Here is a 21,658-nt window from a genome sequence, read left to right on the forward strand (position 1 = left end):
ACCCCCACCTCCCTGGCAATTCCCCCACCCCACCCAAAACCCCAAATAGTCGTAGCTGCACGCATGGCGGTCGGAGGACTGGTGCTTGGAGCAAAAGAGCTTGCTGCACTAGCACTGAAATCCGATCAACCCGACCTTTCACGATCTCTGACGCCTATTCGGCGATTCGCCTGATCTCGCGATTTTTGACGCCGTCATCTTTTGGAAGTCTCGACTGGGGCCTCGAAGCTGAATGTGGGTCGGGGGTGAAGAGGAAGGAGTGGGTTTGGGGAGAGAGAAGGGATGGGAGGTGAAGAAAGTGGAGATGGAAAAGTGGGTCGTGGGGGGTTATGGGTTTCTGGGTTTGTTTTGTTTGGTTGTGTTTTTTTTTTTTTTTTTAATAGGGTAAATAATATTATATTTTAAATGCATAAAAAATTAAATTTTTTTTGCCACGTAGCATAACTGTGGATTCCATATTTGTTATGTCATCAGTTAACGGTTTATTTAACAGATTTTCTAACCGATGCATGAAAATGAAATAAAATGATAAGTAAATTCATAAAATTGAAATGTTTTAAAAATATTGTGAGGAATTGAAATTGATTCCAATCTTATTGAGGCTCCAAAAAATAAATAACCTGAAATTAGAACACTCATATTTGGTTTTGGACAAAGCGCGCGATAAAGGAAAGCCCATCCTCCGACGCCGCAAACCCCCTTTCGCTCGTCTTCTCCGTCTTTTATTTCGAGCGCTTGGGAGGACACCAGTAAGGTTTTTCTGTGCTGTTCTCCGTTGAAGTTTGCAGGCCTCTGATTTTTAGGGTTAGTGCTCTGAAATGGCAGCCGACAAAATTATGGAGGAACTGAAAGTGGTCTCAAATGCTTGACTTGGCTGAAACCGAGCGGCACAGGAGCTGAATGCACTGTAAGTGTTCACTCAGAGTTCACCACTGATTTCCTTTGATTTCTTTTGATTTGTCCATGCTAGTTTTTTACTGGGTCACGGAAGCTGGGGCTTTTTTCGGTAATTTAGTCTTGCAATTGTGTTGATAGGGTTTTAGGGTTTAGAGAAGGCCAATTATGACTAAATTTTTTGGGTTTCTCACGTCAGTTTCTAGTTCTGGGCACCCTTACGGTGGATAATGGTGGCTGATATAACGATTTCTCCCATTATTTGGGGAAGAATTATAAGCAACATTTCATGGATGTGTGCCATTGAGAGTAGGAATTTTTAATATTTGTGGTTAATGTTCGATTTATGTTTCACATTTTCAGGAACTTGTAGTGAAATTTATAATATTTGAAGCAACGTATCAATTGTTACAACCCTGCAGAATGGGCATTGAATCTGGAACTCCTCCTAATTCACATATTACATGTCAACACAAGAAACGAAGGGTTTCTCGGGACACTTGCTTTTCTTCGTCTGGGACTTTTAGCCATCTTGAAGCATCCGTACCCTGTTTACCAACTTTAGAAGCAGCTGATTACTATACGCAGCCCTCTTTGAAGGATTTGGCTGCTCGAGAATACGCAGATCCTGGTTTCTGTAGCCGAGTGTTGGACTTCACAGTTGGGAGACTTGGTTATGGCTCTGTCAAGTATCCTGGGAAGACTGACATAAGGTTTTTGGAATTAGATAATATTGTCAAGTTCCATAGACACGAGGTAATCGTATATGAAGATGAAGCTGTCAAGCCTTTGGTTGGCCAAGGTCTTAACAAGCCTGCTGAAGTAACTTTGGTCCTGCAAACAAGACCATCAAATATTGACGAGAGACAAAAATATAATATTGTGAAAAAGTTGATGCAGAGTGCGGAGGGACAAGGAGCTCGCTTTATTTCGTATAATCCAGAAAGCGGGGAATGGAAATTCTTTGTTCACCATTTCAGCAGATTTGGGTTGAATGAAGATGATGAAGAAGACATCATGATGGAAGATAGTGCTTCAGCTCAAGATCTTGTGGAAATGAACCATGGTGAGATTTCTGATGGTGATGAAGAAAACCAAATGGATCCCACTGGAATTGGGCTTTCACATTCTCTACCTGTACATCTTGGGCTTGACCCCGTAAAGATGAAAGAAATGAGAATGTTGATGTTCCATGATGAGGAAGAGGAGGCTGAGGATTTGAATCATATCCCTGCACATTATAATTCATCATATGCTTCTCAGAGGATGAGTCAGAGATCTACTCCACCAGCTGTGCGAAAAACCCCACTGGCATTGCTAGAGTACAAGCATGGTAGTTTTGACTCAAATTCTCCTGGAGCCATTCTAATGGCCCAAGAAAATAAGGCCATGCACTCTAAGACATTGAAAGAGGGTTTTATGCTTGATCTCAAGCATGAAACACCAGTAACCAGAAAACATTCTCACAACATAGTTGATGCTGGTTTGTTTATGGGTAGGTCATTTCGAGTAGGATGGGGCCCAAATGGAACCCTTGTCCATGCTGGAACACCAGTCGGGAGTAACGGTTCTCCAATGATGCTATCATCCATAATCAATATAGAGAAGGTTGCTATTGACAGTGTTGTTCGAGATGAAAACAACAAAGTTAGGGAGGAACTTGTTGACATGGCTATTGATTCTCCTTTAGATCTTCACAAGGGAATATATCATCAGACAGAGGAGATTGAAGTTGGATCATTCAACCTGAGGCTTCAAAAGCTTGTCTCCAACCGCCTGATGCTTCCACAGATTTGTAGGAGCTATGTAGATATTATTGAGAAGCAGCTGGAAGTTCCCAGCCTATCTTCCTCTGCCCGTTTGGTTTTGACACACCAAATAATGATTTGGGAGTTGATAAAAGTTCTCTTTTCTGATAGGGAAAATGGTGGAAAATTGAAATCTTTGGGTGCTGAAAGTGAGGAAGAAATGGTTCAGGATGTGACGGAAGCTTCTCAACAAGTAGACCTGGAAGCTTTACCTCTTATTCGGAGGGCAGAGTTTAGCTATTGGTTGCAGGAGAATGTTTCTCATCGAGTACAAGAAAAGATAAGCTCCTTGAATGAGTCCAGTTATCTAGAATATATATTGTTACTTTTGAGTGGGCGTCAGTTGGATGCTGCTGTGGAACTTGCTGCTTCTCGAGGAGACGTGAGATTGGCTTGTTTGTTGAGTCAGGCCGGTGGGTCCATAGTCAATCGTACTGATGTTGCCCAACAACTTGATCGTTGGAGGATCAATGGGCTTGATTTCGACTTCATTGAGAAAGACAGGATAAGGCTCTACGAGTTGCTTGCTGGTAATATCCATGGTGCTTTTCACGATGTTAACGTTGATTGGAAGAGATTTCTAGGGTTGTTGATGTGGTATCAACTAGAACCTAGCACTTCACTGCCTACGATTTTTCACACCTATCAACATCTTCTTGACGATGGTAAAGCTCCATACCCAGTTCCAGTGTACATTGATGAAGGACTGGTAGAAGAGGCTGGGAATTCGAATGCGGTGAAACGTTATGATCTATCTTATTATCTGATGCTGCTTCATGCCAGTGAAGAAAGTGAAGTTGGCTTTCTGAAGCCCATGTTTAGTGCCTTCTCGTCAACACACGATCCACTGGATTACCATATGATCTGGCATCAGCGTACAGTGTTGGAAGCAGTTGGTGCTATCAGCTCTAAGGATCTTCATGTTCTTGACATGGGATTTGTTTCCCAGCTGTTGTGTCTTGGGCAATGTCATTGGGCCATCTATGTAGTCCTTCACATGCCCCAGTCTGAAGATTTTCCATATCTCCATTCTAATCTTATTCGGGAAATCTTGTTCCAATATTGTGAATCCTGGAGTTCACAAGAATCACAACGCCAAGCCATTTTAGACTTGGGTATTCCTAAGGCATGGCTTCATGAGGCTATGGTATGTCATATATTCTCATTTTACTGATTCAATGTATAGTTGTAATTGTATACAAAAATTTATTTTGACGTCCTATCTTAACATACTTGGAACATAAATCATGTTTATGAAAAAACAATGAGCTTAGTAGCTTATTGACAATGACTGACCATATATTCACTTTGAAACCCTATTCGAGTTCGAAATGATTTGTTATTACTTTCATTTTAAAACTTCTATTTTTGTTATTTTAAGTCTTTTTCATCTTATTTGAAATCTTATGAGGATCCATTTGGATGCAAGGATTTAAGATGAGAAATTTGGATTTGAGTTGTCAATGTAAATTGCTTATTTGGGGTTTTAAAAAGTATTAATCTCTTATGCCCATGATATTTACGAATAAATTTGATCATGTCAAAAAATGTGGGATTGCAAACAAATCCTTTTCTCTTGAATATTCCAAAAATCCTCTTTTTAAAAAAAGTAAATGCATATATGGATTTTACTAACAATTAGGAAATTAATATTTCTTTTTCCTACTTTTGAAATGCCATGCTTGACTCTCGCTTTTCTGTTTCGGGAACTTGGGAGCCTTTCTTTGAGAAGAAAATTTGTTGGTTACCAGTCTGCTGTTTTGACTTTTAATTTCTTTAGGATTACCAGGCATGTAACAAAGTAAGACAAACATTTTGGTATCTTGTTTTGTTAATTAATGCCTCCCCTTTTCTACTTCTAAGCACTGGGGTGAAGCTTAATAAATCATACAATTAAAAATCATATTACTCTGAATTGCTGATAGATGCTATAGGATGTCTGTCCTTTCACGTAGCACAAAATCTAAATTAAAATTGTAGGATGCTCTAAATTGCTGACAGAGGCAATAAGATGATCATTGTCATATTTACAACGCATACAAGGGATACTCTCAATTTCCAGTTTCTGAATCCCAGGGTTTGGAGTTCCCTATGTTGATTCTCATCAGAAGATCACTATTTAAGATTCTAATTAAAAATTCGATGTGTGCTGAGTTCAAATCTCATGAACAGCAGTTGGTATAAAAAATAAAAAATAAATTTAAAAAAAACCAAAAACTCGATGTCAGCTGTTTTCCTTTAATTTATCTGTGGTTGGTTGCTTATCTGAAAGTCTTGGAAATGGAAATGGAATTTAGTCTTCCGACTTAATTATTCTACTGTTTGAATGATTTTTTTTTCTTGGATTGCAGGCTGTGTATTTCAATTACTATGGGGATCTTGCGAAGGCTCTTGAACACTTTCTTGAATGTGCAAATTGGCAGAGAGCACACACTATTTTCGTAACTTCTGTTGCTCCCAAATTATTCTTGTCTGGTATGGTTTAATAACTTCTCTTTCCATTTAGTTTCATTATGTCTTTCTTAAGTTTCTGGATGTACTCTAGTAGAATCACTGATTAGGAATCTGTTAAAGCAAAGTATACTTTTCATTCTGTTGTTAAGAGTATGCATATAACTTGAACAGTTTATTTCTTCGACCTATTGAATTTAGAAGCAGGTAGTTGATTGGTTTAGGGATGATGTACCTTTAACTGATTTTGTTCCCAAAATTTTGAATATATGAACCATTCACTCGCTAGATTTGGGCCTCAATTGCTTTAGTTAATATGGTTTGTAATTTTGTTTTTCCTTTTCTGAATGCAGTCGAACACTCAGATATATGGAGAATTGCAACTTCCATGGAGGACCACAAATCAGAAATTGAAAATTGGGACCTCGGAGCTGGGATTTATATTTCATTCTATTCGATTAGAAGTTCATTGCAGGAAGTGAACGATACCATGAATCAATTGGTATGACAGCTTATCCTACTTGATAAGATTATAAATGTTTTGTAGGTCTGCATGATAGTGAACCCTGCATTATTGTAAATAGTCAATTGGCTGTTGATAAGATTCAATGCAACGGGATCTTTATGATGTCGAAAGGCTTAGAAAATGATGATATTTCTTTTCTTTTTATGTTTTAATATATTTGTGAAAGCGATACTCATACTCTAGGCCCAAATCGATGCCATGTACTCGAGAATAAATTGGGGTAATCATTTGGTATTTGGTCTTTCTTTTTCCAATGAGGGCTCAGCACTGTGTTATGTATGCTGCAGGATACACTTGAAAGCAGAAATTCTGCTTGTAAAGAATTTCTTGGTCAGTTAAACCAGTCTTTGGCTGTTTGGGGTGTCAGGTTACCAATTGACGTGAGGTACGTTCAACAACCCTTGACTGAGCTTTTGCACGGATCGAAGCAAAATTGTTGGGTTTTATTAAGACAACTCACGCTTGTTATTACTGTGATATTTTAATTTTCGTCGTAGCTTGCTCTACAGTTATCATGAAATTTACATATTTACCAAACAGGGTAGTATATTCGAAGATGGCGGACGAGATATGCAATTTGCTTTTATCTGATATTGGCGAGGGACCAACACGAGATGTTCAATTAAGTTGCTTTGACACTGTTTTTTGTGCTCCCATTCCTGAAGACAATCGCTCAAGTCATTTGCAAGAGGCAGTGTCTCTCTTTACATGCTTTCTTTCAGAGGTTGCTCCGTAGGTTCCCCCCTTTTTGCGTAGCGTGCGAAAATTGAGCTCTCAAGTGCTTTTTCCTGGTAGATTGATCAATGGAGAGATTCACGGCACTCTGTTCACTGAAACTATAAAAGAGGAAGTTTTCAAGTTCAAGTTCGGGTTCGGGTTCGGGTTCTGGTTTGTTTTTGTTTTCTCGCAAGGCCTTTTTGTTTGCTTCAACAGCAATCTTCTCTGTAGTCGGTCTATTCCGGACATGCATTGTTCATGAGTTTTGTGGCACAAAAGCTATTTTCCTAGTTTGTTAATTGTACCCTAAAATTAACTATTTGTATCCTTTACATGATAAGGGTATATAGGTCCATAAATTTTATTTGAAAATTAAATAAATAAATAATCACTGTTGACTCAAACGAACGAAAAATAAACCTTTTTTTTTCTTCACGTTATTTCGTTCATGAAAATGAAATAAACTGAGAAATGTGAGATGAAAAGATAGTGGTATATAGGGGAAGAAATAAAGAAAATGAATGAGATCAAAATCCTAATAGCGAAAACAATTTGAAATGAGTTTTTAATTTTCAAACAGTGTAAATTCCTTTTTAAGAAATTAAAAAATAAAAACCTGATTTTGATTTGATCGAGTTTGAAGCGCACTCAAGTTCGAATTGTTTTTGTCGTAGTTTAGATGGATTAAGACATGGTAAAAGGAGTAGTTTTGTAAAGAACGAGTGTTATTCTTCTTCGTGTGTTTACTAAAAGAACATATTTGAAAGGAATGATTATAATTTGTGTTTATTAACAAAAGAATAAAAATAACTAATTTTGGAAACGTCGTTTAATATAGAGGATTGAATTAATCAAGAATAAAATTTATCTGTTCTAACCCTATACAAGAAAAAATTTCTTTATGTCTTATTCCCTTAATGTATTCCGTATGTTCTTATTTCATTCATTGGCACATGTAACGGTGTACCGTGACATGTAAGTTGTTGTTTTGCGGTTAGTAAGTACAAAGATGGAGAGAGATTTTTAAAGATTGCGAAGCGAAAGCAAGCACTGATAACCACCCAACAGGCAACAACTCAACTGAAACAGCAGAGAAGCAAGGTCCAAACATGTCACTAGCATCTCTGACGTCGTGCTCTCAAACACTAGTCTACTACTCTTCCTCCAAGCCGCCGCCTTCTCCGCCTCAGCATCCGCCTCCGCCATACAGTTTCCTCACACATGCCCACAATTCTCCATTAATTCCAACCACTTTAATTCCAGTTTCTACCCTCAAACTATCTCCATATTCTCCAACATTGCTGACAAATGGGAACTGGGTTCCTCGCAGAAACAGATTTCTTCCTGCAAATTCAGCCGACTCCGACGCACAAAACGAATCGGCAACCGGAGAAAATGGCGGCAACCCATCAACCAGCCTTCTGTCTTTTCTTTGTCCCCTGCTCAAGCTCTTCTCCGTCGGTCTTTCCTATCCTTTTCTTTTCCTTTCCTTTTCACTATACTTTTTGCTAATTACTAATGTCAACTGCATGTGAAGATACTCCTGTTTATGATACTAGCTCTACCAAATTGTTGTTGCTTCTTCAAAGTTCATACAACTGAATTTGATACTCTTGTTTATGATAAATTATTGAAATGCTGTGTTGATCTTTTGGCATTTGTTCACCATTGTTTTCGTCTTGTTTCGTGCAGGGAGGAGATCCCTCTCAAGAACGGAACTTTACTTTGGAGGTAATCACTTTAAAAATTCATTCTCAATAACGGAACTTTGCATTGATCGTTTGTTCCTACTGTGAAATTGCAGTGGCTAAAGAACCATTGGACTGTAACCTTACAATTTAATAGCATTGGATTGGACTGTAACTTCATCACAGCTTTGATTCCTTTCAGTGTGTGTTTGATTTTCTGCCCTATAGGTGTTGTAAACATCCATGGATTTGGGTCTAACCATAAGTTTTCATTAGGAATATGCCTATCTGTGAACAACTTACCTCTTAGCTGACCCTAATTGACTTCCATTGTTTTGGATCTCAATAGGTAGCTACGTCTTCGTTGTCTACCTTGGCTAGATTCCCTTGGGGATCAAGATCTCTGTCAAATAATATGGACAGCCAGGAGATCACTACCTTGGATCCTCCTTTGCGTTTGCAGCTTTTTGAATTTGGTAAGCTTTTCTTTCTGATTATAAGACTACAAATAAAGTAATTGTAGCTTTGTTTTGTATGGAGTTTTAGTGTTGTAGACAACAATTTTCACCATTGAGGTTACCAGTGTACCAAACATGGGTATAAATTTGTTTACTGGACCAATCAAAGGCTATAAACTTGTGTATTAGCATGATTAGCATATGACTAAGAACTAAGAAGCTAATTGTTTTGTTGGCAATGTGAATATTTCTACACTAGTTCTTACTGTTTGGTACAATCTATTTCATTGTTGACTTAACTTCATTGCGGAAAATAATCTTTCCCTTGTTGAATTCCCGAACTGGTTTTGTCAACAGAGGCTTGCCCTTTTTGCAGGAGGGTTAGAGAAGCTTTGACTGAGCTCGATCTTTCTGTAGAGGTAAGTAACACGTATCAATTCAACGGGTAATCATAGTGGTTATTCCTTGTTGATGCTTAATTGGTATTTGGATTTTCAAATGTCAAGTGTAAACGCACATTTGCAGGTATATCCTTGTCCAAAAGGTTCGGTAAGACATAGAGAAATGGTTAAAAGATTCGGTGGCAAAGAGCTGTATGTAATTCTCATTTCTTTAATCCTTATACCATCTAGAAAGAATTTGTTGTCTTTCTGATAATATTTTCTGAAAGTTGAATCAAGTCTAATTGGGGCTGAGTTTGTATTGAGGTCAGGTTATTATATATGTATCTCAAATTGGAACTAACAGATGATAACTGAGAGCATATTTAACACAACGAAATCCACCAAATATGACAACATTATTATTTTGTTTAACTTTAATATGCTTGTATCATGCATTTTCTTGCCTAAAAGGTCGTTATTATGGCTACTACTAGCTTTTGTTGAGTGCCTCCTTCATCTCCTTTGTAACTGGAATTGTGAATATTCTTATGCAGGTTTCCTTTTCTCATTGATCCAAATACTGGTATTTCAATGTATGAAAGTGGTAAGTTATTAAACTTTGTTTGTTTCACATGGATTCCACTCCATCTCTTTGTATCCTGGTCTCTTTCTGTCTGTATGTCTCTCTCTCTCTCTCTCTCTCTCTCACACACACACACACACACACACACACACACACACACACAGATTGCACTCCATCTATGAAAGTGGTAACCAATTGTAAAGCTGTACTGTCTTCTAGATTAGCATGGGTGGTTTAATTGTAAAGCTGTTTCATCTGAATGTTCTGTACTATAGGTAAATAAAACATCTCCCAACTTCCTTGCCTCAACAATTGTCAAGTTCATTTAACCAATAGGTTTTATGAGCAACGTCATCATATTTCGTAATGCTTGGTTTCTATCTTCTTAGAAAAGCTATTTGCTTCTACATTTTCTTTTCACCTACATTATTTTCTTCTCTGTTTTGACATGGTATAGAATCAATAATTAGTCCCATCGTTGGGGAAGTATCAGCAAGTGCTTACATCAATACATCTACATTGAGCGTAGCTAAATGTTGTAATTGAGAGCGTTTTTCTGCAATGTGTTTGAAGTTTAACTAAGTCTGCATAGAGTTTAACACTCAATAATGTACATTGAACTTGTAACATTATGCTGATTCATGTTTATCTTACGTTGTTTGAAATTATTTTATCAAGGTTGTATAATTTGCAACCTTATTGCTTTTGATTACAGGTGAAATTGTGAAATACCTATTCCAGCAATATGGTAAAGGCAGAAAGCCTTCAGTGGGGCTTTTGGAAAGGTATTGAACCTTGGCTCTCTCTCTCTCTCTCTCTCTCTCTCTCTCTCTCTCTCTCTCTCTCTCTCTCTCTCTCTCTCTCATATATTAAATATTGCTCCCTGTAGCACATTATTCACGGGATGGATGCCAACAATTCTGCGAGCAGGCAGAGGATTGACATTGTGGGAAAAGGCGAGCCCAGACCCACCACCCAAAAAGCTGGAACTTTACTCATACGAAAACAATCCGGTGAGACAATGGTCTTTCATTGAATCGATTCCAATGTACCATGATTTAGGCATCCGCATGTGTTTTCATATTTCATTTTGCCCGTCGCCACAATTTGGGCTTCAATCCTCTCTTCTTTTCTCCCTATCATTTACCCGTTTGTTTAAATTTATTTCTAGTTTGCACATAAAATGGTCATTTTAATCTGTTTTACTGAGCTCTAACGGCCTAAATTCAAGGGAGAGGAGAGAAAATGACAGTCTTATAAGAAAGAAGAGAGAAAATGACAGACACAAATCACAATCTGCTTTAATTTGACACTTGGTCTTCGTGTGGCTAAATTAGGACGTGATTGTCCTAAGATTTATGTAGTCGTAGTTGTCCATAAACGGTGATGGAATTTCCAAGTGCTATCAGTAAAACAATTTTCAGCGTGACATTGTACATTCACAGTTGAGGCCAAATTCCAGGGTCATTTGACAATTATTTTCTGTATTTTATGCTGGAAGTAGTTTGCAGATAAATCCTTCAATGACTTGTGGCATTTCATGTGATTTGTAATATCTTTCTCTTCCCCCTCACACACACGCCTTCCTTTTCCTTTGTTTCCAGTATGCACGAATTGTGCGTGAGGCACTTTGTGAATTGGAACTTCCTTACATCCTTCAAAACGTGGGAGAAGGGTCCCCGCGGTCGAAGTTACTTGAGGCATCTGGATCCAAAGAGGTTAGCATTTGAAAACATCTATCCCTCAGATGATTTTTCTTAGCGTACGCGCCAATCTCCTGTTGAGAACCCTAAGGATGACTGCGAAAACTGTCTTTGTTATAGGTTCCTTACCTGATTGATCCTAACACCGGTACTCATGTCGGTGACTACAAGAAGATTCTGTCGTACTTGTTCCAGACATATTCAGTAGCCATTCTTGTATAGTTAGAAAATTTAGTTGCACTCGGAAGCTGAGATGAATTGATCTTTATGCTAGTACTACTCATTGTTAAAACCTAGATCTGTCCAAAATTGAGGGCAAGCCTTTCCTTGTTCTTTAGCATGGCTGCTCACTCTGTCTCAAGCCTCGAAATTCGGTCGGATACATCATTAAACCGTGCCCGATTGGGCTGCCAGATGGCCGAACAAATGATCAGATAAGTTATACCAAATTCATCTAAACTACAGGTTAAAACTTGGGTAACCCACATCCGCGTGTAAAATGACGTAAGTACATTGATCCTGCCTCGAACATATGGTAGAGAGCTACAATCTAAGAACTAGAACTTACTGAACATTTTGGGAGTGACAGATTGGGATAACAGAAGAAGTAACGCTTTCAAATACTGATTCGAAACTGAAGCTTGTATAAATTTTACATTTCCACTGGTTCATCAATATGGTATAATTGTAAAAAAAAAAAAAAAAAAAAAAAAAAAAAAAAGACAGGCGCCCACGCGGATGCTCTATGATGTCTATAAGATTACAAAACTGAAATGCGCGTAATGAATTCACATGAAGGCAGCAGCAGCAGCAGCTTCAGCAACAACATGATAACATCTACTCTCAACGAATTTCTGTCTGAACTGCTCAAAATTACCAGACTTAATCGCTTCCCTTATAGAACGGAAGAATCCTAGATAATGGTGGGTATTATGTCTGCACAATCAAAGGACAATCTGATGATGACGATGACGACGACGACGACAGCAATGATCACAGCTACGACGATAACAGTAGTGATGCAAGTAATAATGATATTGAATGGAAGCAAAACAGCACATACATTTCTAGTAGAGTCTGAGCCAGCATTTCGCGAACATTGAGCAGGTGATTGATGTAAGCTTTTGTATGATTCTTGCACGTGTAGCAGTTACAATTTGCAACAATGGGTGACATATCTTTCCTGAAAGAGTTTAAAAAAAAAAAAAATCAAGGATCTCGTAGGGAAATATCATGTTAAGAGTTACGGCACTAATTATTTTTGGATCCGTTTGGCAATAAATGATAAACTAAATATGGTAACATTTCAAGAAATTTAAAACATAAACGCAAAGACGCCCCTTATGACAATGTCATGCAAAAACTTCTAAAGCCCCAACGAGTCCACAGGTTACAGCATTCTAGTTCTTTACTTTTGTATTATTAAATTTCATTTTGCATTTTCTTTTATGTTGCTTTAATATACTTTGCACTGAAAGTTCATCCTAAATCACTCGGCAATCGACATGCCATGCGCCTTATTCCTTTATGTCAAACTTGATATCTACTAATTAAAATTACAAAGGGGATAGATTGAACAAACTCATGCGCACTGTTAGTGGTACAAGTAGAAATAGACGTCATTAGTTACCTGTAAGCTGTTGCTCTCAGATTAATCTTTGTCTGGTCACTTCCAATATTAGTCAACTCAATACCAGATGCATTCATATCAACTCCATCAAGGGGAAACGTAAGTGCAAAGCCGCCAAGGGTAAGATGGCATACATACCTGCAAACATTGATACATATCATCCCCTTTTGGATCATGGTAGCAGCAAGGAGAAAGACATTCAAATAAGTTAGAAGACTGAGCAACTCACGTTGAATCAAAGACATCAATGCCGGCAGCAACGCCCTGCAAGACCTCCTCTGTGAGATAGAAAGAAAAAGCTCATTTGCCGATAATTGTGAATGAATAATCATGCATTTGATCAAAGGTACAGTTAACTGTTGAGAACATTTTCCTTTAACGGATCTCCCCAAGTTCATAATAACTGGGAAACTGCAATTTATTAGCCTTTTTTATAAAAAATAAGAAACACAATGAATTTTCAACTTTTCAATAGTCCTCAAAAGGTACCACCAAGAAGAAACAGAATATCAATAACACAAGAAGGAGCTAAACAGCACCCATCCTACAAGAAAACATAAAACTAATAAACAATCTACATGGAAAAATTCTAAAACCAGCTACTTTTTTTCCAATTTAACAAAATAAGGGGCAGTTACAAAATGTGGAAGAAAATGATGGTAAACCAATCCCCAAAACATGCAGAGTCCTGAAATTTTTCTTGATAAATTAGGCTGTTTATTTCTGAAAAAAATTTCACACAAAACATTCGAACCATAACAAGGTCCTCAGAAGTCTAGATGTATCGACAACAAATTGGTAAGACCACCAGTTTATTATAACAATGGTAGACCTGTTACCTGGAAGTCCAAGCCCACTGATCAAGCGTGGTTTCTCTTCTTGTAAGATATCCTGAACATTTATATGAGAATTAGATATCAAAAATCAAAATATAAATGAAGACATTTTTTGTTTTGATGTACTAAGTATGAGAATAGGGTTTGATCAAGTTCAGGGGAAAACTGAAGGCTCCAGTTTGTGACTTACAGTAACAGCATTAAGGAGAGCAGGACGCTCATCCATGTTCTCTCCAAGGCCAAATCCTCCGATCCAATAACCTGGAGAAAAAAAATATTTTCATAGCAAATTATATATCAACGCAATTAAATAAGGGTGTTAATAATGACACTCCAAAAATCTCATTGTGCACTCCTCTATTTTTCTTTCTAAATGTATAAAGTTTGGAGTGCACAATGAGATTTTAATAGTGCCAATACACTAATTTCCCATTGTTTTGTCATGTTCACAAAAGCTTCAAATGTTCAGAAAATTACAAGAAAACCCAAAGTGGAAGTTCAGTTCCATAAGGGAGTGTTCATTCTCAATTATTATGCTGAAGTTATTAGCTGTTATAAATTGTGTTTATTTTTGGTAGTCAGAAGTTTTTGTTAGGTTTCAAATCGTTTTTAATTGATCTTTAAATAAACTTAGTCCATGTAATTTTGTTTCCTTATCCAATTTTTTTACAGGGTTCTCTTGATGGAACAAATTCTTTTTTCTTGGAAAAATAAAAAATCAAATAAGTTCTAAGAAAGGATGCAACATACAAGTCGGTGATAAGGAAGAAACGAAGAATTGTAGAAACCTGATACATTTCGGCTAGCCACCTCTTGGGCACATCTCTCACGTTCATTTACGGAAGACCCACCAACAATAGATCCAAGGACAGGTCCACCTGCCTACATTTTGAGCAATATATGTCCATCATTCAGTCTAAACAGAAAAGAGTAAACTCAGATTTATATTATCAACAAAAAGAAGAAGAAAGATGCTCTATATATTGTAGCACAATTTCTTTTTCATTTTAAAACGTCTAGGTCTGCTAGCAGAACAGCTAGTATATAACGCATATGTCAGTGATTGTATAAGCATATATGATGCCACTACCCCTCTAAAATGGGTCTTTCATGATGGCACAAAAGTACGGTCTTTTACCTGATTTAGCTCAATGCATTCATCAAGCCATCTTATAGTTCGATCAACCGAGGTCTTGTTCCTCTTATCAGAGACCCATACAGGAACTTCATCTGCCAAAGTGGTCCACATATTGGGCTTCAAGGAAGTAATCAACTCAACATACTCTACGGGTTTCATCTACAAGCACATAAAAAGACTATACAGTCACCACCAACTAACCCGAAATCAACTTATTCCAGAAAGCAAGATGAGGCAATTACCAAACGGCGACCAGAAGGAGTCTCGAAAGATGCTCCAAATTTGTTACTGCTATTACATTCAGGAAGGCATTGAATGGAGTCCCTTGGTATGCACACGAACCCATGTTCGGGCAAGCCGAGCAACTGATGCAGTCCTCCTATTTTTGAAATTGTTTGAGGTGAGGGGACTTCCAAGCTGCAAAGTCAAACAATGCTTGAAATGTTGAACCGTTTTCTCACAGACCAATTCACAAACAGGTGGAATGCAATGTCAATGTGGCAAAAGTAGAAACATGGAAAGGCTGGAGGGCATAAATATAATTACTTACAAGTGGAGGGAGCTAACATGGAAGAGACGGGAATCAGGCAAAGGAAGAGAAGGAAGAAGGTCAGGAGGGGTGAACAGGGGCAGGCCCTTTCGGGTGGAAAGGAGAAGAGAAGGGGTCTCTATTGGGGTCGGGCAGCTGCCCAAGTGGAGAACCCCGGTCCGCGCTCTTCCGCCGCTCCATGCCTTCACTGCGAATTTCATATCGACAGAGACAAACAGCTTTGGATTTAGAGTCGGAGAGCAGGAGGAGGAGGAGAAGTTGTAGGGTTTTGCAGAAGTTTGCTCTCTCTTTTGGCGGCAAAAACAAGGGTTTTGTGAGTCCGACCCAATTTTCTTCCATTGGAAAAGTAACATATTTTGGGCAATTTTTTTTTTTTTCGAAATTGTATTAACATCCTAAAAAATTCATTATATTATTTTTCTTTCTAATTATAGAAAGTTTGGAATGCAAAATGAGATTTTTAGAGTACTAATTACAATTCCCCTTATCTAAATTATACGAAGAGTATTGCTAGGAAAACCAAAATTTTAAACCAAATTTACAAATTGAATAATGTGAATTTTAATTAGATCATTAATTTAGTGTTTATTTTCTAACGGTGAATTAATTGGTTTACAAAATTCGATTTAAAATTTTACTCTACAAAGCATTATCCTTATAAGAAAGCCAATGAGGTCACAATTGCAAAATTTACACTTTCAAAATTTTTATTTGTTCCAATATGTAAATAAATAGCAAATATGCTTCAATTAGTAAATGCCCAAGTCTCCTTTGAATCCCAATTCCAATATGATCCCCATGCTTCACTAGCACATACTACTCCTAAAAGAATACCTACGGTTAAAAGAATAAACCCCAGACTAATTATATGAAACTCCAACGATCCAATTGTTGAATCAATTGATACCTCTAATAATTTTGAGACAAAATAAAAGAAGTATTTCATAAGACATTGTTTCTTTCGTTCATGTATTGAATCTCACCAAAGTAAACTGGACCAATCTATCTCATTAACGAATTTTGTGGATAGAGGGCACATACCTCAAACCGATCGATTAAACCCATTATTATAAAGTTTACCAGGGAAGTATTGAATTAAAGTCATTTATGTTTGCCAATTTCCTTATGGTTGACTTCGCAATTGGGATATTGGTTTCACCGTACTTATAAATTTATAATCCTTTTTTTTTTCTTTTTCTAACATTCTAATTTTTATGTTCATGGCTTGTAAATAATTGATATTAGAACCAGATTTTTCAATTCGGATTATGGCTATGGGCCCTTTTAATCCAAATTTTATGCAAAATTCATCTCCAATTAAGGACCAAAATGAATCTGCTAAAAAGTATAAGATTAAATTTAGTATCTTTCAAATTGATCTCAACATTTTTAATATTCCAAACAAGTACCAACTTATTGAAAACGTCTCATCCACTTATTATACAAATGTATTTTAATCATATCAAAAAATAATAACGTGCAAGAAGCAAAGCTGAAAGCTCAAGCTTTCGTGATGGCTAATTTCCTAGACAAGTGTAATGTGTATGTAATAGATTAGTGGTAGATTTTAAGTGTTTTCTAGTGTCTAGGTTTCAAGACTTGCATGTCACATCCCAATCCGGGCTCCATCACATCTCGTATGGAGGTGGGCATGTACATATAAGGTATAAAGGATCTACTTTCCTGGACGATGTGAGATCTAACATTGCAAGTCAAGGACAATCAAAGGCAATACGACTTCATGGTTCACTTAAGGTAAAGTTCATGTGCATTATTTTAGGAAAATATAAATTGAGTGTTTATATTTTATTAAGAGAGTCAGACCAATAAAATCAATTTATATGATATAATCAGTTTACTATAGAGTCAAAGTATAATATGAATTTACTTAATTGTAGGCATCAAATTTGATTCTGATATCCATTGTATACTGCTGGTTTTCCAGCAGGTTTTCTGTCCTTGCCAATCATAAGTTTTGTGCGAGAAAAAGCTTCGAGGCAAGGAATCTATATGCTAGGTTAGTGAAGTGAAATTCGAGTGAAACACATCTAGCATTCATATCATCATTCATATTGTGTTCTAGCCATGGGCGAACCTTCGTGCTTTGAGATGACTGCGTTCAATCAAGATGAGACGAACCTCCAGACATTTTACTTGATGGATTGTAACCCTTAAAGCGGCTGGTTCTTTTCCTGATCAGCTTACCTGTTGTTTTTCTTGACTTATGAATATATCGTTGCTTTCAAAATAAAAAATAAAAAAAGATGAGACGAAGAAAGCAAGTACGAAGACAAGAAGGCAAGGCAGTCTTTGAGTCTTGTATTTATTGTTTGATCTTGGTGAATTATTCTTGTCAGTTTGCCCGTGAAATTTCTCCGTTGTATATGGGGTGTTACCACTTTAAAAAAGCCCTTGTGCTCTAGTTTGCTTTTTGCTATTTATTTACTGTTGCGTTTCAAGATTGAAACTCTTTTTCTCTATTGAGTTGAGTTCCACGATCCTCTGCGTTTTCAAAATAAATAAAAAAGAGAAAATTATACCAAGCAAAGCATAAATGTCATTCTCAATTCAATGATTAAACTCAAATCCCTCTTTTAAAAGGGTTGATTCTATGGTTATCAAAATGCCCTTTTGAATGCTCATTCCACCTGTTCTATTTTCTTCGTCGGTGTTCTTTCCTATACGTGATACATTTCATTATTCATTTAGAGGTTTGAATCTCAATCTAGAACATCAATAACCAAACTAAATGGAAGATTTTTTCAAGTAATTGAAACACGAATCGATAAACTATGCATCATAATATAAGTAGAGAGGCTTTTTATATTATAACAGGTAATGTATCGACTCGTCTTACAAGTATACTAAAAAAAATCTCTCTCAGACATCTGAATCTCAATCCAAAACATCAATAACTAAATTAAACGGAAGATTTTTCCCTTTCAACCACAACAGAAATAGGCAAATCACATGTCATAACATAAACGAAAATATATATTTTTTTAGTGTCTCTCTACTTATATTATAACACGTAATACTATCGACTCATGTTTCAAATATATTAAAAAAATCTCTCCCCTCATAATGTTTTTTTTTCTTAGGAGTCAAACCCTCTTAACGTATTCTTTATATGTCGCAATTAGACAAAGGTTTTATAACTACTACATGTCCCTTGTCAAGTTTAAAAAGCTTTGCAGCACAGCAAAAGACATGAATAATCAAAAGCATCACACCTTCGCTATTATAAAAGAGAAAAAAAATCAGAAATATATCAACAAATATCAGCGGCCGATACACCAACCATGTTATTTCTACCAACTGAAACAGCGGTGGTGGCCTTTGTGTCTACATCAACCCTCCAACAACCTATCTTGCTTCACTTATAAAGAAGAGGATTTTCTCCAAATTAACTTTGTGGGGATTCTAAGAATTCTCACTTCTTAGTCATATATCGTGCAGTTAGTTTTCGTCAAATACTATTTGTGTTTAATTTTAAATAAAAAAAATCAAATGATTTTTTATCGCACGATATACGATGAACGGTTAAGATGTGAGGATTTCTAAGATCCTCACAAAGTGAATCAGGATAGGATCCAATTTCCACTTCTAAGATGAAGATTTCAGATTTCAATTAGAGAGCAAGATATAATTAATCATTACTTCTCTCTATCTCTCTTCCTAATCACGTCTAATTCCTTTAATTAAGAGAATAATACATATAATCCGGGTCCCATTGATGGAATTATATCCATGATTAGGGCTATTATTGACTCTAGAAATTGTTTTGTGCTTCGTGAAAAATACTTGGAGGTGCTTTTTGAAGAAGTACCTATCAACATTTCTAGAAAGCACTTCTATAATTTAAAAGAATTTGTAAATTTTTACACAAAACGTAGTTGGAAACTATTTAGATAAAGAAAACGGTTGTAGTCCTTCTACGAGGGGTCCAGCCAAACATGGTGGTCAAACTCCACTACGATGATAATGGTGTGGGAGAGCTCAGGTGCAAAATAGTTGGAGGGGTGACAAAGAAAGCTAGAAACTAAAAACGTGATTGATAATTGTTTTCAGTTTTTATTAAAAAATGACAAATGAAAATTAAAATTAAGTCTCAATTTTTGTTAGGGTTCAAACTCCACTACGATGATAATGGTGTGGTGGTAATGTTTAACATTAGATGAGTTTAATTTTTAAGGTTTTGATCTATTCATTCAACAAATATCGAAATTTAAACTCATCAAAATAAAGTAGTGGACATCATTATCACTTGAGAATTGTGAGCATCACCATTACTTAAATGTGATTGGCAAAAATATTACTTTATAATGGGCGTGAAGGTAGAAAATACTGGGGCACATTTTTAAGGGTACACACTACGTTACCATGGATCTGGTAATATGCCATCATCGCTTGAGTAACTCTCAAGGGTGCCACTGTTTCCCTCTACCCTCCTTAATTTAATGTACCAACTTTGCTAACCTCCCCTTGAAAAGCAGTAACAAACAATAACCCGTCTCCTCCCCTCTTCCATTCCCCACCACTTCCCCCACCTTCTGTTCATAAAACCTCAGATCAATATTATCTCCTCGGTCCCCTCTCTCTCTCTCTCTCTCTCTCCCTCCCTCTCTCTCTCTCTCCCTCTCTCTCTCTTTCTCATCAAGCACCATGAGGTCCAAACCTCAATGTGGCATCAGTCTCAAGGTCATCCTCCTCTGCTGCTGCTTCATCTTCCTCTTCACTGTCTTCATTGTCAGATCAACCTTCTCATCGTCACTATTTCCGTCACCGTCCACGGCCAATTCCTCAGTATCCCATCTCATCCCAGACCCTAAACCCAACAACAACAACAACAACCACCACCATGCGATCAACCATTCACCCCAACATGCACCAAAATCCCACCATCCCTAGCCCACGCCATCATCCACTACGCCACAACAAACGTCACCCCACAACAAACCATCAAAGAAGTCTCCGTCTCCGCCGCGATCCTTTCCAAAAAATCACCCTGCAACTTTCTAGTCTTCGGCCTCGGCCGCGACAGCCTCATGTGGACGGCTCTCAACCACGGCGGAAGAACCGTCTTCCTCGAAGAAGACAATTCATGGATCGACCAAATCAAACAGAAGCTGCCGGGCTTAGAGGCCTACCACGTGACATACGACACCAAGGTCCACCAAGCGGACAAGCTCATGGAGATCGGAAGGAAGGACGAGTGCAAAGCTGTTGGGGATCCGAGGTTTTCAAAGTGCGAGCTGGCGCTCAAGAACTTGCCGAGCGATGTGTACGATATCGAGTGGGATCTGATCATGGTGGATGCGCCGACGGGGTACTTCGACGGAGCTCCGGGAAGAATGGGCGCCATATACACGGCGGGGCTGATGGGGAGGAACAGGGAGGAGGGGGAAACTCATGTGTTTGTACATGATGTGAATAGAGTGGTTGAGGACAGCTTCTCCAAGGCTTTTCTCTGCGAGGGGTACTTGACGGAGCAGGAGGGCCTGCTCAGGCACTTCACTATTCCCAGTCACAGGGCTCGATTAGGTAGACCATTTTGCCCTTAGAAGATGATGATCTTGATTTTTTATCATCTTCTCGATCAATCTGATCTGATCTGATCGGTCGATTTCCAGCAGAAACCTGGGTGGAATTAGTGGTTGATATTATTTCCTGGGTGGAATATTGATATTATCTCTCTTTTCTTGTGTATTGAAAAGTAGGTAGTGCTGTTCTTCTTTTTAAAATCTTGTGTTTAATTTATGCAAAAGAAAAGGTGGGCCGACGTGCTGGACAGGTGTTTCGGGGTCCTGTGTACATGTAAGTTGTTCACCGTCCGTGTCCGGTTATTGTAAGCAAAATAACCATATAGAGACAAAACATCATTCACGGAGCCGAAAGTAAAAGGTTTCTTTTCTTCATCGAATTGAACATATAATAAAATGAAAACAACGGTACATGTGAGTGTGTAAGAAGTGAATGAGAATTCTGTTTGGATTTTTTTTGTGAGTATTCTGATGAATCTTTAATTACGTTTGTTTATTGTATATTGTACGACTAAAACGTTTATTCATTGTATATTATACAATTAGTTTTAGTAGGTAATATTTATATTCAATTTTAAATAAAAAATTTATAATATTTTTTTACAACACAATGTATAATGAACTGACGTTAACGGAAGATTCCTAGAATCCTCACAGAAAGGATCCAAAGAGGATCCTCTTTCGTAAGAAGTGTTTAGTTTCAAAAATTAAGTATGTGTGTTTACGAGAAGTGATAATTTTTTTAATGTG

At 37.4% G+C, this 21,658-nt stretch overlaps 3 protein-coding genes and 1 pseudogene across 4 annotated transcripts; 3 read left to right on the forward strand and 1 right to left on the reverse strand.

The window, feature by feature from the left end:
* The first annotated feature begins 373 nt into the window (after positions 1–373).
* LOC103952501 (nuclear pore complex protein NUP96) lies at positions 374–6,695 on the forward strand. 2 transcript variants are annotated; one of them, XM_018648743.2, is made up of 6 exons: positions 374–907; positions 1,317–3,849; positions 5,054–5,177; positions 5,507–5,655; positions 5,967–6,064; positions 6,220–6,695. In XM_018648743.2, exons 2-6 carry the CDS (start codon positions 1,318–1,320, stop codon positions 6,413–6,415), a joined length of 3,099 nt encoding a protein of 1,032 aa, XP_018504259.2. In that variant the 5' UTR covers positions 374–907; position 1,317; the 3' UTR covers positions 6,416–6,695. The 2 variants fall into 2 exon arrangements, with proteins under 2 accessions (XP_018504259.2, XP_009362360.2); XM_009364085.3 differs by having other exon boundaries at positions 376–907; positions 1,258–3,849.
* A 712-nt stretch (positions 6,696–7,407) lies between these two features.
* LOC103947990 lies at positions 7,408–11,484 on the forward strand. Its single transcript, XM_009358979.3, has 10 exons — positions 7,408–7,853; positions 8,089–8,127; positions 8,434–8,560; positions 8,900–8,961; positions 9,068–9,135; positions 9,480–9,529; positions 10,224–10,293; positions 10,398–10,521; positions 11,113–11,226; positions 11,332–11,484. Exons 1-10 carry the CDS (start codon positions 7,506–7,508, stop codon positions 11,431–11,433), a joined length of 1,104 nt encoding a protein of 367 aa, XP_009357254.3. The 5' UTR covers positions 7,408–7,505; the 3' UTR covers positions 11,434–11,484.
* Positions 11,485–11,951: 467 nt separating this feature from the next.
* On the reverse strand, positions 11,952–15,704 carry LOC103947989 (queuine tRNA-ribosyltransferase accessory subunit 2-like). The gene is given in 11 exon segments (XM_048582961.1): positions 11,952–12,147; positions 12,275–12,394; positions 12,842–12,979; positions 13,071–13,119; positions 13,681–13,732; positions 13,868–13,938; positions 14,466–14,559; positions 14,816–14,974; positions 15,058–15,232; positions 15,366–15,686; positions 15,688–15,704. Coding segments are annotated over 11 exon segments (1,344 nt in total). The 3' UTR covers positions 11,952–11,999.
* Positions 15,705–19,674: 3,970 nt separating this feature from the next.
* LOC103947932 lies at positions 19,675–21,283 on the forward strand (annotated as a pseudogene).
* The last annotated feature ends 375 nt before the right edge of the window (positions 21,284–21,658 follow it).

This window comes from the organism of the source record quoted next, unplaced genomic scaffold (assembly GCF_019419815.1).
Source record: "Pyrus x bretschneideri cultivar Hongxiangsu unplaced genomic scaffold, Pyrus_bretschneideri_v1 Contig2, whole genome shotgun sequence".
NCBI classification, from domain to species: Eukaryota; Viridiplantae; Streptophyta; class Magnoliopsida; order Rosales; family Rosaceae; genus Pyrus; species Pyrus x bretschneideri.

Excerpts from the sequence above, each read along its gene's own strand:
- LOC103952501 (XM_018648743.2), top strand. The coding sequence starts at position 1,318 with ATGGGCATTGAATCTGGAACTCCTCCTAATTCACATATTACATGTCAA. Across the intron at positions 3,850-5,053 it reads CATGGCTTCATGAGGCTATG|GCTGTGTATTTCAATTACTA; the intron begins GTATGTCATATA and ends CTTGGATTGCAG. Across the intron at positions 5,178-5,506 it reads TCCCAAATTATTCTTGTCTG|TCGAACACTCAGATATATGG; the intron begins GTATGGTTTAAT and ends TTCTGAATGCAG.
- LOC103947990 (XM_009358979.3), top strand. The coding sequence starts at position 7,506 with ATGTCACTAGCATCTCTGACGTCGTGCTCTCAAACACTAGTCTACTAC. Across the intron at positions 7,854-8,088 it reads CCCTGCTCAAGCTCTTCTCC|GGAGGAGATCCCTCTCAAGA; the intron begins GTCGGTCTTTCC and ends TGTTTCGTGCAG. Across the intron at positions 9,136-9,479 it reads AGATTCGGTGGCAAAGAGCT|GTTTCCTTTTCTCATTGATC; the intron begins GTATGTAATTCT and ends ATTCTTATGCAG.